This window comes from Ixodes scapularis, unplaced genomic scaffold, assembly GCF_016920785.2.
Source record: "Ixodes scapularis isolate PalLabHiFi unplaced genomic scaffold, ASM1692078v2 PGA_scaffold3__209_contigs__length_174095766, whole genome shotgun sequence".
NCBI lineage: Eukaryota > Metazoa > Arthropoda > Arachnida > Ixodida > Ixodidae > Ixodes > Ixodes scapularis.
This window is the reverse complement of record NW_024609868.1, coordinates 93,691,228-93,705,562: the sequence shown is the minus strand read 5'-3', so window position 1 is coordinate 93,705,562 and position 14,335 is coordinate 93,691,228. Positions and strand designations below refer to the sequence as shown.

The 14,335-nt window shown below is 44.3% G+C and overlaps 2 protein-coding genes across 4 annotated transcripts in view; one reads left to right on the top strand and one right to left on the bottom strand.

Annotated features, from left to right (window-relative positions):
* The window catches only part of LOC115313152 (2-iminobutanoate/2-iminopropanoate deaminase-like), a 35,657-nt gene extending 33,666 nt beyond the window's left edge, over positions 1-1,991 (top strand). The window contains exon 7 of the mRNA XM_029972070.2: positions 1,846-1,991. Coding sequence (XP_029827930.2) covers positions 1,846-1,887 — 42 coding nt within the window. The 3' untranslated portion in view covers positions 1,888-1,991. The remainder of the gene's footprint in view (positions 1-1,845) is intronic.
* Positions 1,992-6,237: 4,246 nt separating this feature from the next.
* Positions 6,238-14,335, bottom strand: part of LOC115313163 (zinc finger protein on ecdysone puffs) — a 36,515-nt gene continuing 28,417 nt past the window's right edge. For all 3 annotated transcript variants that reach the window (XM_029972089.2, XM_040503252.1, XM_042292553.1), the window contains one exon: positions 6,238-7,017. In XM_029972089.2, the coding sequence (XP_029827949.2) occupies positions 6,740-7,017 (278 nt within the window). In that variant the 3' untranslated portion in view covers positions 6,238-6,739. The remainder of the gene's footprint in view (positions 7,018-14,335) is intronic.

Genomic DNA, 14,335 nt, shown 5'->3' with positions numbered 1-14,335 from the left:
AGCGGGCGAACCTGCACGCCGTTCAGCAGAACCCCGTGAATGGTCTCCCCTCACTAGCTTCAAGTTCACTGAACACGAGGCCCAGCTGAATGCTGACGCGGTGCTCAATATGTGTCTACGCCCGATCGCACGTAACCCAGGGATCTTGGGTTCAATTCCCACCCCTGCCCGTGCATCACGCAATACTGCGTGATGCACGTTAGGGTAGCAGTTTTACTGCGCTGGCTATATTTCTCATCTACAGCTGGGAGACAAGTAACCCGTTGAGGCAGACTAAGTCCGGGCTGCATAAACATACCCACATCCCCTTTAGTTTTGTTTTTGGCCCTCGGTTGTATCATAATGACGTCGAAACAATACACTCTCGTCCGTTTCGTGTTTATCCTTTCTTGCTCTTGCTGCCATCACCAACGCGCTCGTTGAGCATTTAATCTTTATTGGATTCTTAAAATACAGTTCAAATGTAAATCCCCCATATGCCAATATTGGCTTGAGAGTGAGACGCGACAGATCCCTCTGCATTTTTATTAGAGAAGTATAAAACTTGCATTAGAGCGCGCCATTGCAAAATAAATGGAGTTTCTCTCTTCAGGAAAAAAATTTAGATGGTCAATTCCACTAATTCATTAATCAGCAGTAATGTATATGTTGGATTATGGCATTACTTGCGCCATGTCGGTATAAATAAATAGTTCAATAAATGTTCGATTCGGTCTTACTTCGGCAGTTTCCCCTTTATGGGTGTTGTTCTTTTTTTTTTTTTTTTTTTTAACGGAGCATTTTCAGTTTTTCGTGCATGTAGTTTTGCAAGTCAGTTTCTTCACTCAGGTAACCAATATTTCTGACTATCCTTTTTTAGATCGATTCCATTTTTAGTTGTAGAAATTTGGCAGAGTCCGTGGACTTGCCCAGTGAATAGTATATCATTCTTAGTATGGATGGAGGGACCAGATCTTGTCAGTCATACATCTGCGCCAGTCAGTGCATAGGCTTGGATTATTGGTGTTCGTCTGTCTCACGTCAGGCCGGGGTTTACCTAAATTGCGGAATACCAGTAGAGGGCCGCAGGGTGACGCTGCACAATTTTAAGCCAGCGGTTTACATTACAAGACTGTATGATTCGGTTTCCGTAAAAAAATGCTACGAGATAAATTGCACGCTGGGTGGAGAGACAGCGCGTAAAATATGTAGGTACACCGCGCGACAATAAATAAAAGATAAAAGAAGAGCTCTCACATACTCAAAGGGATGTGTAAAGATGTTTCTCTCGATTGAGGCACACGTAAAGGAAAACAAGCTCGAAGTACGACTGTGGGCGTGCAATATTGCTTGCCAAGATTCAAACATTTGCGATCAAAGCCGCTGCGAGATTTCATAGATTTGAAAACTTCCATTAAAAAGAAAACAAAAAGTCGCTTGCTGCAAATGCATTCTTCAGCTTATTATATGTTTAGGGATAAGCTGATCAGGCGAACTCTATCTGGCAAACCTCTTGAACATGTTCAGAGCTAATACTTCCGATTATACTGCGGGTTTACGTTCTGGAAAGTGTGTTCGGAAGTGGTGGGTGGAGGGAAGGGCGAAAATTGAATTTCTACTGGCGTGTCGGGGGCCACGTAATATTACCTCGCGGGCCGTTGGTTGCCGACCTCTGAATTAATCGGTGAAACAATAACAATTAATCGGGTAAAACTTGTAATCGACGTCCAGCCTTATTGCTTAATACGCGTTATTTATTAAATTAAAAGGGCAAGATGACTGGTTGTTTATATAGCCAGAAATGCAGAAATATTCAGCACCAAAAATTGGAAGAAACGAATAACCTGTTGCTTTTTGCCCTTCCAGGGTTCTCTCGTCGAAATCGAGGTCGTCGCAGTGAATGGCTAACGATGAATTTCGTCAACTCCGGCTTCAGGAATGATCGTTTCGAATTCCTAAACCCTACTAAAGCTACAGAAAGCGACTGATCATTGCTAATTGCTTCTGTGTTATCGTTAACTGCTGGAGAATGAAAATAAAAATGAAACAAGTGCTCATACACTACGGAATGCAACTTCACGTTTTGGTAATCATTCGCGTTTTGCTAATTAATTTTTGTTTTGTTTTTGTTTTGTAATATTTTTGTATTAATGTGTATTGAGTATGATCTTCTATGTTTTTTTTTCTTTCTTAGTGTTATTGTGGAAGTGTAAGAATCAAAATACCATTGTGATTGTTTTGGGCACTTTCAATCAAGATTATTATTGAAATTTCATTAATATACAGCAGCCTTAAAAAAAATAAAACTTTTAGCTTTCCATTTTGGTGAAGGAGGAAGAGCAGCGGAGCTGTAGCTTCTGTTCTCGGCGGTGGCTTTCCCAGCAAGCGATCTGCCCTTCTTTCGCAAGGGAATCTGAAGCGCTCGACGCGGTGGAACTTTAGGCGATAGCGGCGTTGCGGCGGTTGCGGAACCATTCGCGCTGCTGCGCACATCGCCACCCTCGTTCCGTTCCCGCTTTTCTTCCTCCGAAGAAATGTTTCCGCCACCTATGAGCGACGGTGGCAACCAGTTGTCTGGTTGCCGAGGCTGGAAAGGTTGCCGCAAACTATGAGCGACGGTGGCAACCAGAGTGTTGTGTCGACCACGGGTGTCGACATTTATTTGCTACCGGACACGATTTTGGAAAAACTGGCCCTTAACAACCCCGCTGTAAAAAAAAAAAAAAAAAAAAAAAAAAAAAAAAAACGAGGGCGTTGAGGTTTTTTTACGCGAGACTTACTCAGATTACAATACACAGTTTAAATTAAATACATAGCCTGTATCGACTGCAGAAGAGAAGCGTGAGCGCCCTTGCTGGTTCAATCGCACAAAGCCTGACAGTTCGACGAAGGAGCCATAGAGTGCCCGGTCGCAGATTCGGAGCGCGAAGATATGGTAGCACGGAGCATTTCTCGGGGAACCTGGACGTCAGCGCGCAGTGTTTGCAGCGGCGAGGACCCGAAACATGGTTTTCAAACCAAACGAGAAAAGAAGCAGTAGCGCAAGGAACGCCATGAGCACGAGCGGACATTCCATCGCTCGGGAGAAGTGTGTTTCGGCGTCTTGCCGCAGCGGGGCGCCCGTCACGTGGCTCTCCTCTCATCCGTTGTCTGCCGCTCTACCTTTTCGATTTCGGCGGCCGCTTCTCGTGACGATCTGCCAGGCTTTGTTAGTAGATGAGGCTATAGCAAGACTGACAAAAAGGGGCAGAGGACAAAACACACACACACGCGGTAAGCACACACGCACACATGCACGCACGCACGTATCACTGCCCTCTTGCAAAGGTCTCGTCTTTTAACATGCCAAGGCTTGTTCGCACACTTGCGTTACGAATGCAATCGGTTAGAACGACGAGTTGCCATGGCAACGGTGCGCAAAACGGCCGTGTCGTTCACGACGTAATGAGCTGAGCCAGCTGAGCCCAGCTTAACTTCTTTCATTACAGAGCGACCGCAACAACAGACCAATGGGTCGAGGAGAGCTCGTCCGCGCGCGTTGCATGCCGGTCGTGGTTCCTTTAGTTCCTGCTAGATGTTCCTGCTATCGGCTGAAAAACATGGCGTCGGTGGTGGTCGTCGGCGAGGCCGGTGTGATGGAAGCTCACCGCTCTACATGTAAAGCGCTAACTCTCATCGTGATGATAAACCAGCACGCCCTAAAACAGAAGATCCATCCACTCGTGCGGCGACGTCGGGGCGGCATCTTCAAGACAGGAGAAACGCTTGTGCCGTCTGCATGCCCAGTTCGGATATCCGTTAGCTCAGGGCGAAGGGTTAACGGAAAGTCTCGTGAGAACCACTACCCCTCATCAGTAAGAGTGTCGCTGCAGCCGATGCTCTACGTGTCCTGGTGCGAGTCGTTTATTGGGGTTGCAGTCTACGTTTGAATAGATGATTTAGTCGGAAATTTATATTAACCTCTTGACATACACGACCCTCCCCGAGAAAATTAAAGCCGGAGATACCACACTACCAAGGGCATGTAACACGCGCACTACTGTGTTCTCGGTCACACTCGTTTATTCCACTCGCGGCAGATATATTAGAACACCATTTTTTAGACCACCTGAGACTGGGTGGAAGAAACAAGACGCCCGCAGGTCGGGCCTGGGCCGGGTAGCGCGGATTGTTTTCGAACCGGGCCGAGTAGCACGGATTCTTTCCGGGCCCGACCAGGGCGCGGACAATGGTCAGTTTCCGAACTTCAAGAACCGTAGTAAAAACAAGTCCGTCTCCTCGCGGAGCATCACTAATTTCCCCTTTATGTTAATTAAGATATATGTAGGTTAATTTTATATTAGATGTATGCTATCTTATCAAGACGCATGCGTTCCAAACGCTATAAACAGCGTTTTCCTCCGACAACCAAATTTCGTAAAAGCTACTTTGCACTGCGTATGAACAATGCACAAAACTTGCTTTTTTCTTGAGGTGAAAACGGGTTTTTCTAGCAACGTTGGCTGGTTGTCTGCTTCGAAGTGCTTAGGGAGCGTCGATGGCCGCTGCTCCACTCTTAAGCCTAGTTCACATGCAGCGGTTTTGGCCCAAGAGCGGCGCGATTTCTGCCGTCGCGGCGCTCTGGCCAGCACCAGCAATTCAGTGGCACGAGCGCCGCGACGGCAGAAATCGCGCCGCTTTAGGGCCAAAATCGCTGCATGTGAAACACGCTTTAAGCCATAGGATTTTTTTTCTTTTTTGTAATTCGACTTTGGCGGCAACGAGATGTCGACCCGTTGTGCTTTGAGCTGCACACGTTAAACCAGAATGTTGTTAGTGCAGCGGTGAATCCCATGCTACCTGAAACATTCATAACGACACTGTCATTCTACTTTTTTGCCACAACTTTACAGAACGACTGAAATGTCTCGGCAGGTTCGGAGTCTTTCTTCCTCAACAAGGAGGCTCTGCACCTCTTTCCTATCTTTTATTTTGTGGATTTTTTTTAATTACTACAGAAAGCTTGGGAGATGGTGTAAAAAAAAATGAAAGCCGTTTACAACTCCCTGTAACGCCGGATTAGAGAGCACCTCTTGAGGATGGAAGGGATAGGCGACTCCCTGGAGGTCACGTGACCTCAGGCGGATCACCTAACCTCAGGGGGATCACGTGACCTCAGGGGATCACGTGACCTCAGGGGGGTCGCGTGATCTCAGGGGGTAACCCTCATCACCCTCGTGAGGGTAACCATTGCGAGGGTAACTCTCATAACCCTCGTGAGGGTAGCCCTCATCAGGGTAACCCCTTTAAAGGGTAACTAACCCTCGTAAGGGTTACGAGGGTAACTCTCCTGGTCGTAACCCTCACAAGGGTCTTTTACCCTCAAAAGGGTTACCCTCACGATGATCATGAGGGTTACCCTCGTAACCCTCATGAGAGTAACCCTAGTAACTCTCACGAGGGTTACACGCGGTAACGCCGACGCCGCTCAAGCCGGAAACGGGCGCCTAAGAGCTGCGCTCTAAAAGGATTAAGGGCTTTTCCAGGTGCCCTCTGCATACAGTGCACACGATGTACATAACTTTAACCCATGCCAAAGCCCCCCTCCCCCCCCCCCCCCCCCGGGCACCCTAATGTTGAAGGCCTTCTTTGCACCAAAAAAAAATTCGGTAGACTTATTGTTTTTCGGTTTAAACCGAAAACGCTGAACCTTAGATATGACACACCACTGTGGGGCCAGTTTTTTCCCATTCTACATCTTAACGGACACCCGTCTGAATCTTTCTTGGTATATTTGGAATATACTAAATGAGACCTAAAATTTAAAAAAAGGACGTTTATGACTTTTTGTAATGCCCAGTTAGAGCGCAGCTCTTGAGGAGGAAGGGAGGGTACGGAGGGGAGAGTATGCCCCTCCTCCCTCTTCGTACCCTTCCCTTCATTTAACAAGAAATATAGCGGGGAATGTTTTCCGCTAAATCTAGCGGAAAATTTGTTCCGCTATATTTAGCGGGGAAACGTCCCATAATGCAACGTGCGGTTACGCCGATGCCGACGGCGACGCCGCTCAACCGGGAAACAAACACCTAAGAGCTGCGCTCTAAAAAAAACACTGAACAGTAAAGATTAGTGAAAATTTTTTCCCGTGGTCGTTTATAATTTGGACATCTCGCATATCTAGCTGCACTACTATAGACAACCACGTTTAGCTTAAAAGACAACAGTTGCCCTCGCCAATTGGAGACGAGATGGCTGGCAAGCATAAAAAAAGTGCATTTGTGACCAATGTGACACATAGACTTTATTTCACACAAGAAATTGCAGCAATGAGCAGATACAGCAGATATTGTGGGCAACACTGAAACATGAACATATTTACATAACAAAAAACCTTCTATGAGTTCTTAAAGTGAAACCGAAGGAGGTCCGGCTGGTCCTTTTACCCCAAATGCCCCATTAGGACCGAGTGCTAGCAATTTACCAATGCAAAAAAATATATATTTTAGTGCATCAAGAGTTAACAAAGTTGCTGATGAGGAGAGAAAAAAAGCAACACCGTTAAACCATTCATGCCTCTCCCAAATGCAAGAAAAAAATGAATGGAGGAGTGAGAGACCTTGGGCCTTTTATCTCAATATCTTCCTTTGCCTAAGGAAAAAAAAAAAGTACATGTGGCAACGGTGCCCCCACCAAAGTGCACTGGAAGTTGCGGGGGCTCTCGCTCTGTACCACTCTACCCAGCCTCGCATCCCAGGTCCTGTAACCCCCTCCGTCCCCGGACCTACTTCTTGCGTCCCCCCCTGGTCACCTTGCCCCTCCCACGACCGCGGACCGCAACCTTCGAGTTCGCCGCAGGTTCCGCGACGTTCTCTTTCTTTGCGGGAGGTGCTTCTTCCGTAGGTGCGGCTTCTTTCTGCCCGGCTTCACCGGTGTCCATGGTTTCGGAGGCCTCATCCTCTCTTTGCTCGTTTGTCTCTGGCTCCTTCTCCTCCTCCTTGTTCTCTTCCACGGGGGGCTGGACAGTTCGTTCCTCCTCCTTCTCTGGTTCCACGGGGGCTTCTGTGCAGGTTCAAGCATGGTCGATTGAAGGGGATCCCACAGAGTGTGCGGGACAAGCTCCGCCCACAGAGACTTCCACCCTTTCCACTTCAGCAGAGCAAACGCTGGAAAGGAGGCGAGGAGGAATCACCTCCTCTCTACCGTTCGCTCCATTAAAGTAGAAAGAGTGGAGGGCTTTGTGCGAGGAGCTGCACTTTCAACTTGACGCCGACCGTAAACTGATACGGGCCAAGTGTGAGGCTTGTAGCATTCAGTCAACATCAAGTTGAGGGACTCTTTTAAGGGGGAACACTGGTCTTGGAGCTTTTTTCTTATTCTATGACCAAACCCAATGAAACTGCACAAGCTTGTTCAGCTTTTTGTGCTGATTTCATATATCTGGTCATTTTCTCAGTAAGTAGAACTGTCCTGAAGGTAATTAAAACTTGCCTGCCTTTGTTTAGAGGAATGATAGGAAAAAAACTGCTCAACAAAATATTCTTTTTAACACATGGCTAGATACTACAAAGTGTAGAGCATACAATGTTGGAAGTACTTTTAAGATAAACCCACTATTAGTGATTTTACCACACATTAAAGTTGAGTGCTCTATGGATGGCTAACAAGTAATAAAACAAAAAATCAGATAGAAACATTTCTAGACTTACATTAGAAAATCTGCTCTCAACATTGTATGCTTCACACATTTAGCTACACATTTCAGAGAAGGTTATATTTCTATCTGCTCTGGATGCTCAGATATCCCTCCTGCAAATTTTCAACGAGTCCAAAAATTGTGTCTTGTAAAAACAATATTTCAGATTCAACTTCAATGCACATTCAGCCCGGATAGACATTATTAATTGATTTATAGCCCCAATATTCATCAACGAAATTAGAAGCCTGGTAAATTCAGAAGAACAACAGCCATCGACATTTTCAAAAGAATTCAGTTTTAGGATGTTTTTTTGGCTCCGAAGACCCATGTCCCCCCTTAAAACAATTTCAGCTAAATTTGAACATATTATATTCCTGACGAGCATATTGGTAAAGTGTGCTAGATAAGAGGAAGAATAAAACAGAGAGGACTGCGGGAATGTACTAGTGATGGAAGCGGTATTTGACCTTTTGCAGCAGTTTCTGTAGCAGGCAAAATATTGGTTTGGAGCAGCTGCCAACATCTGTTAGTGCATCACTCGAAAATGAAAAAGAGATTGCATTGCTAAATAAGTCCATCTATAATAGTGACCGAGGGTTTCTCTTTAATGCTGTACCACATGACTGTCACCTTTTGTAATAAAAATAGATAAGGTGTGAAAGGAACACAGAACCTTATTTTTAGAAATAGGGTTCTGGTCAAAGTAGGTTCCATTTAAAATGGGTACTTAAAACAATAGCTGAAAAATGAATCATAGCGCAACACTTCAGTTGGGGTAAAGCCTCTCACCACTCCCCTTTTTTACACCTGGTAGTTTATTTAGACTGTAAATATCTTTGGAATGACTGCAAAAACCAGCATATGAGCTAAAGCATGTCTATTAATTGCTTTTAAAAGCTATTTTTAGCTAAAAGATAAATTTTTAGTTAAAAAATTAAAGGCTCATAAACCAATTTTGTTTCTAGTTCCTCGCAAACACGCAAACGTTTGTCACCAAAAATGTGAGCATTCTAGTAGTATGTTGAAGCTGCAATGACTTTCGTACCAAGCTCGAGTATCAAAGTGAAGACCTCAAAGGTAACAATAAACCTTCTTCAAAAGGAGTTCTGTGCACATGCAGGCCCTCCCAACAAGGGGGCAAAAGCTCGAACTGCGAATGGTCTATGTAAGGAAGCTGCGCTAGTTCTCCTGCGGCAGAAGAAAAGAAAAACATACTGACAATTGAGTGCATGGGCCCCCCCCCCCCCCCCCCCCCCTATTTCTACCAAAATAAATTTAAAAAAAAATATATGAAAAAAAAAAAATATTTTTTTTTGTGCATTAGCTTTCTCTTTTTTCCGAGGAGCGATTACCACTTTCGCAGTGTGGTATGCACTCCGTGTCTCCGTCATCTTTACCTCGCCATGCACCCACTGCCTTCCGCCAATATGACGACAGCTGCTGTAAAATCAGACACCTGGTTTTTGAACGTCGCTCTTGGACTTCGAGAATGTTTTGTTCTACTAAGTTGGTTTATATGGGCCCCACAACCTGAGGGCAGTGGGCAAGTAATTTCGAATCGTCACTCAAGCCTTGGAGTGTGGCAGAGCGGCAATGGCACACGAATACGGTGCCGACAAGATATGCGTATGGTGCTAGATGAAGCGTGCAGTCCAAGGAGGGCTTGCCAGTATGCCGCAGCAGCTCGATGTGGTGATAAAAAACGTTTGTTAAGGTGAAATTCTAAGCGTAGAAAAATGTTTGAACAGCAGTAGAGGCTTTAATACACGACGTTTCGGGAAGAGACTTCCCTTCTTCAAGTGTGCAGAAAATACAGTTGCAAAGCGCTTTTTTGGAGAGACCAAAGGAGAGGAGGAGCATTGGAAAAAGCGAAAGAAAAAAGTCATGTATAATAGTACAAGTAAAAACACTCGAGCATGAAAAAAATACATTCCAACAAAACACATAAAAAAAAAAAAAAAAAAAAAAAGAGATGTGGTAGTTTTAAGGGTAACATGGTCGCGGCACTCGTTAGCGAAACCAAGAAAATACATGAAAATACATCACAGGCAACGGCCTCCGTCACGTTAGAGTTAGAGCTCCAGATCCAGAAAAATAACAGCATACAGGGGTCAAGTCGAGTGAGCCCAAGCCAGTATAACGCCGAAGAAAACGAAGGTCATAAATAAGCCCGAAGTGTGTGTAAACGGACACCAGAAATGTCACACGCGGGTGGCACCGCTCAACAGAATACCGAGAAATACTCCTTAACACGCCTCCCAACTCAATCTCCCACCTCCCCGCAAAAAAAAAAAAAAAAAAAAAAGAAACAAACGGAAAGAGGAGGGAAGTTAGCGGGCGACGTCCCCACATCCCAATGTTTCTAGCTCTCCCCTCAAAGAGCTTTAGCTCTCCCCCGCTCTCCTCCGCGATGGGGGAGGTGGTTAGCCTGTAGTATACTAAAAACCAAAAACCTACAACAGCCTATATAAGTTTCCTTTTGAAATGTTCATACCAAGCGGGGTTAGTGTTTTAAATTTAGATATATAAAAGGACTCTTTATTTTTGCGTGTAATATCATTTTTGAAACTGCTTTCCACGATGATAATTTTTAGGTGCGCATGAATGTCGTGGTCGTCGGAGTTAAAGTGTTTAGCTACTGGTGTTTGTCCTTTATTTACAATATCAGACTTATGGCCATAAAATCGCTCTTTCATAGAATTTTTAGTTTCTCCTACGTATTGCTTCTTACACAGCGTGCAGTTAATAATATATATCACGTCAGGGGTTTTGCAGTCGATATGCTGTTTAATATTTACGTAGAAATCTGATGCGTAGCTCGAAATTTTATCAGCGGTCGAAACGAACGGGCAAAGTTGGCAAGGAGTGTTGAGGCAAGGACCACAACCACCGCATGAATTGGGTTTTTTTATATACGAGGGACATAACATCCTCCCAAGATTCCGATGCTTACGAAATGTGACAAATGGTGATTCGGGAAATATTTTTTTAAGTTTATCGTCGGCATGTAGGATGTTTAAATGGCGCTTCAATATGGAATTCAGGCTTGATAGGTTCGAATAGTAGTTTATAACCAACGGAACCCTTGTTTCGTTGGAGTGAAGCTGTCGTGTGGATTCAAGGAGTGTGCTACGTTCCAGAGCGGATGCCTTTCTTGTGGCGTCGTCGAGAATAGAAGCAGGATATTTTCTTTTGAATAGTGTATTCTTCAAGGACGTTACGTTTTCCTTAAAGTTCGATTCTTCAGAACAGATTCTACGCAACCGGAGGAATTGGCTGTAAGGTATATTATTTTTTTGACATTTCGGGTGGTAGCTATCATAGCGTAGAACCTGACGTTTGTCTGTGGGCTTTCTGTACAACTCCGTTATCAAATGGCTTCCCATCTTTTTAACGTTAACGTCGAGAAAGTTCATAGAGTCTGATGAGTAATTACAGGTAAATTTAATTGTACGGTGGCAACCGTTGAGGTAACTTAGAAAAGAGAGGAGTGCATCTTCAGTGTCGTTCCAAATGATAAATATATCGTCAATATACCGAAGATATATCGCGGGAATCTTGGCGCAAGTCCACACAAAGGTCTCCTCAAACTTGCCCATAAAAATATTAGCGTAATTTGGGGACATTCTCGACCCCATGGCCGCGCCTTGAATTTGCAAATAATGATCATCATCAAACATAAAGTTATTGCAGTCTAAAATTAATTCCAATAATCGCAGAATACAGCTACTGTCTGCGAGAGACGAAGGGTGGAGGAAAAGGAATTCCTCCACGGCTGCCAGTCCCTCATTATGTGGGATGTTAGTGTACAAAGAGCTCACATCGATAGTGACCAGAATGCTCTCCTGTGATATTAAGCCGGATCCGTTCATATGGTCGATACGATTAAGAAAGTGCGTGGTGTCCTTTACGTAGGATTGTAGGAGGGGGGGTATATGTTTAATAGCGTGGTCTACAAATTCTGAAATTCGTTCGGTCGGTGTGCCTATGCCTGATATAATGGGCCTCCCTGGATTGTTGGGCTTGTGAACCTTGATGAGCATATAGAAGACACCTGGATGAGCGTTTTTTGACTGAAGATAATTATATTGATCGCCGTTAATTTTATTGGAATTACGTAGATCTTCAAGTGTTTTGTTAATTATGGATACACTACTTCAATCCAACACAACGCCCACTGACCTTCCCCCTGTGCCTCCGAAGCCGAGTACCTCACGGGACCCACCACCCTCGACACAACGGCCCCCGCCGATCTCACCGAATTCGGCAGAACAAGTCGCACAAGTTCGCACGATGACAATATGGTGGCCAGACTTTTACCCCTTTGTTTCTACGTGTGCGGAAACTTATAGACAAGAAATTAAGGTATGTTTCGCATTATTCTTTCTACAGGGACTGCATTGATCAGAATGTGATACCAAAGGGACTCGCCCTCTCTATACAACCGTCGTTCAATTTTAGAAATTCAGATAATACCAAGAACTGGGACAACACTCTCGAGGCCACTTCCATGCAACTTTTAAAGATTCTAATTAAGGAGAGCCTAACTGTGATCAAACATCTTGATCTTGAACTAAAAACTGTCGTTGCCGAACTAACCGAGGAGGAGATGAGTGACCTTAACGTATTTGCAGATAAAAAGCTTGATGAGTTGAAAATTGATAAGGCAAAAAAAGCGCACCGTGATGGCCTTTCCCTGTCAAAGGTTAACAACGATAATATATTGCCTTCCCTAAACAGTGTGTCAGATGTGGCTGGTAGTTCTAATGAAACAAGCGACTGTGCAGTAATTAACCTATCTGACACTCCCCTGACCTCTACGGAGTGTTCAGTTTTATCTAGAGGCTTAAGTTTCGTACCCACCCCACAGGCAGCAAAAGAATTTGAACTTTTAGATGATCTACAGCAGTTCTCCCGGCGGTTACACCTTCAAACGTATTTTAATGGAAAAGAGGGATGCAATGAAACTAGGGGTCTTGATAGCACAACACCAAATTTCAAGTTGAAGTCACACTGGACCCCGGACTCAAGCAAGACCAGTGTGTACATAGATAATTATGTACAAGCTATACGGAATGATATTTTTGATTCGCTTGCTAAAACTACCCCACAGAGGGGTAATTTGTCTAGACGTGAGCAACAGGTCCTTAATAATTTGAAGTCTAGGGAGGACGTCATTATTCGTCCTGCGGATAAGGGTGGCGGTGTTGTAATTATGAACAGGGCCGACTACATGCGGGAGGCATTGACCCAGCTTGAAAACCCAAATTTTTATCTACGTCTACCTGACGATCCTACCCAGCGGTTTAGTATTATAATTAACAAAACACTTGAAGATCTACGTAATTCCAATAAAATTAACGGCGATCAATATAATTACCTTCAGTCAAAAAACGCTCATCCAGGTGTCTTCTATATGCTCATCAAGGTTCACAAGCCCAACAATCCAGGGAGGCCCATTATATCAGGCATAGGCACACCGACCGAACGAATTTCAGAATTTGTAGACCACGCTATTAAACATATACCCCCCCTCCTACAATCCTACGTAAAGGACACCACGCACTTTCTTAATCGTATCGACCATATGAACGGATCCGGCTTAATATCACAGGAGAGCATTCTGGTCACTATCGATGTGAGCTCTTTGTACACTAACATCCCACATAATGAGGGACTGGCAGCCGTGGAGGAATTCCTTTTCCTCCACCCTTCGTCTCTCGCAGACAGTAGCTGTATTCTGCGATTATTGGAATTAATTTTAGACTGCAATAACTTTATGTTTGATGATGATCATTATTTGCAAATTCAAGGCGCGGCCATGGGGTCGAGAATGTCCCCAAATTACGCTAATATTTTTATGGGCAAGTTTGAGGAGACCTTTGTGTGGACTTACGCCAAGATTCCCGCGATATATCTTCGGTATATTGACGATATATTTATCATTTGGAACGACACTGAAGATGCACTCCTCTCTTTTCTAAGTTACCTCAACGGTTGCCACCGTACAATTAAATTTACCTGTAATTACTCATCAGACTCTATGAACTTTCTCGACGTTAACGTTAAAAAGATGGGAAGCCATTTGATAACGGAGTTGTACAGAAAGCCCACAGACAAACGTCAGGTTCTACGCTATGATAGCTACCACCCGAAATGTCAAAAAAATAATATACCTTACAGCCAATTCCTCCGGTTGCGTAGAATCTGTTCTGAAGAATCGAACTTTAAGGAAAACGTAACGTCCTTGAAGAATACACTATTCAAAAGAAAATATCCTGCTTCTATTCTCGACGACGCCACAAGAAAGGCATCCGCTCTGGAACGTAGCACACTCCTTGAATCCACACGACAGCTTCACTCCAACGAAACAAGGGTTCCGTTGGTTATAAACTACTATTCGAACCTATCAAGCCTGAATTCCATATTGAAGCGCCATTTAAACATCCTACATGCCGACGATAAACTTAAAAAAATATTTCCCGAATCACCATTTGTCACATTTCGTAAGCATCGGAATCTTGGGAGGATGTTATGTCCCTCGTATATAAAAAAACCCAATTCATGCGGTGGTTGTGGTCCTTGCCTCAACACTCCTTGCCAACTTTGCCCGTTCGTTTCGACCGCTGATAAAATTTCGAGCTACGCATCAGATTTCTACGTAAATATTAAACAGCATAT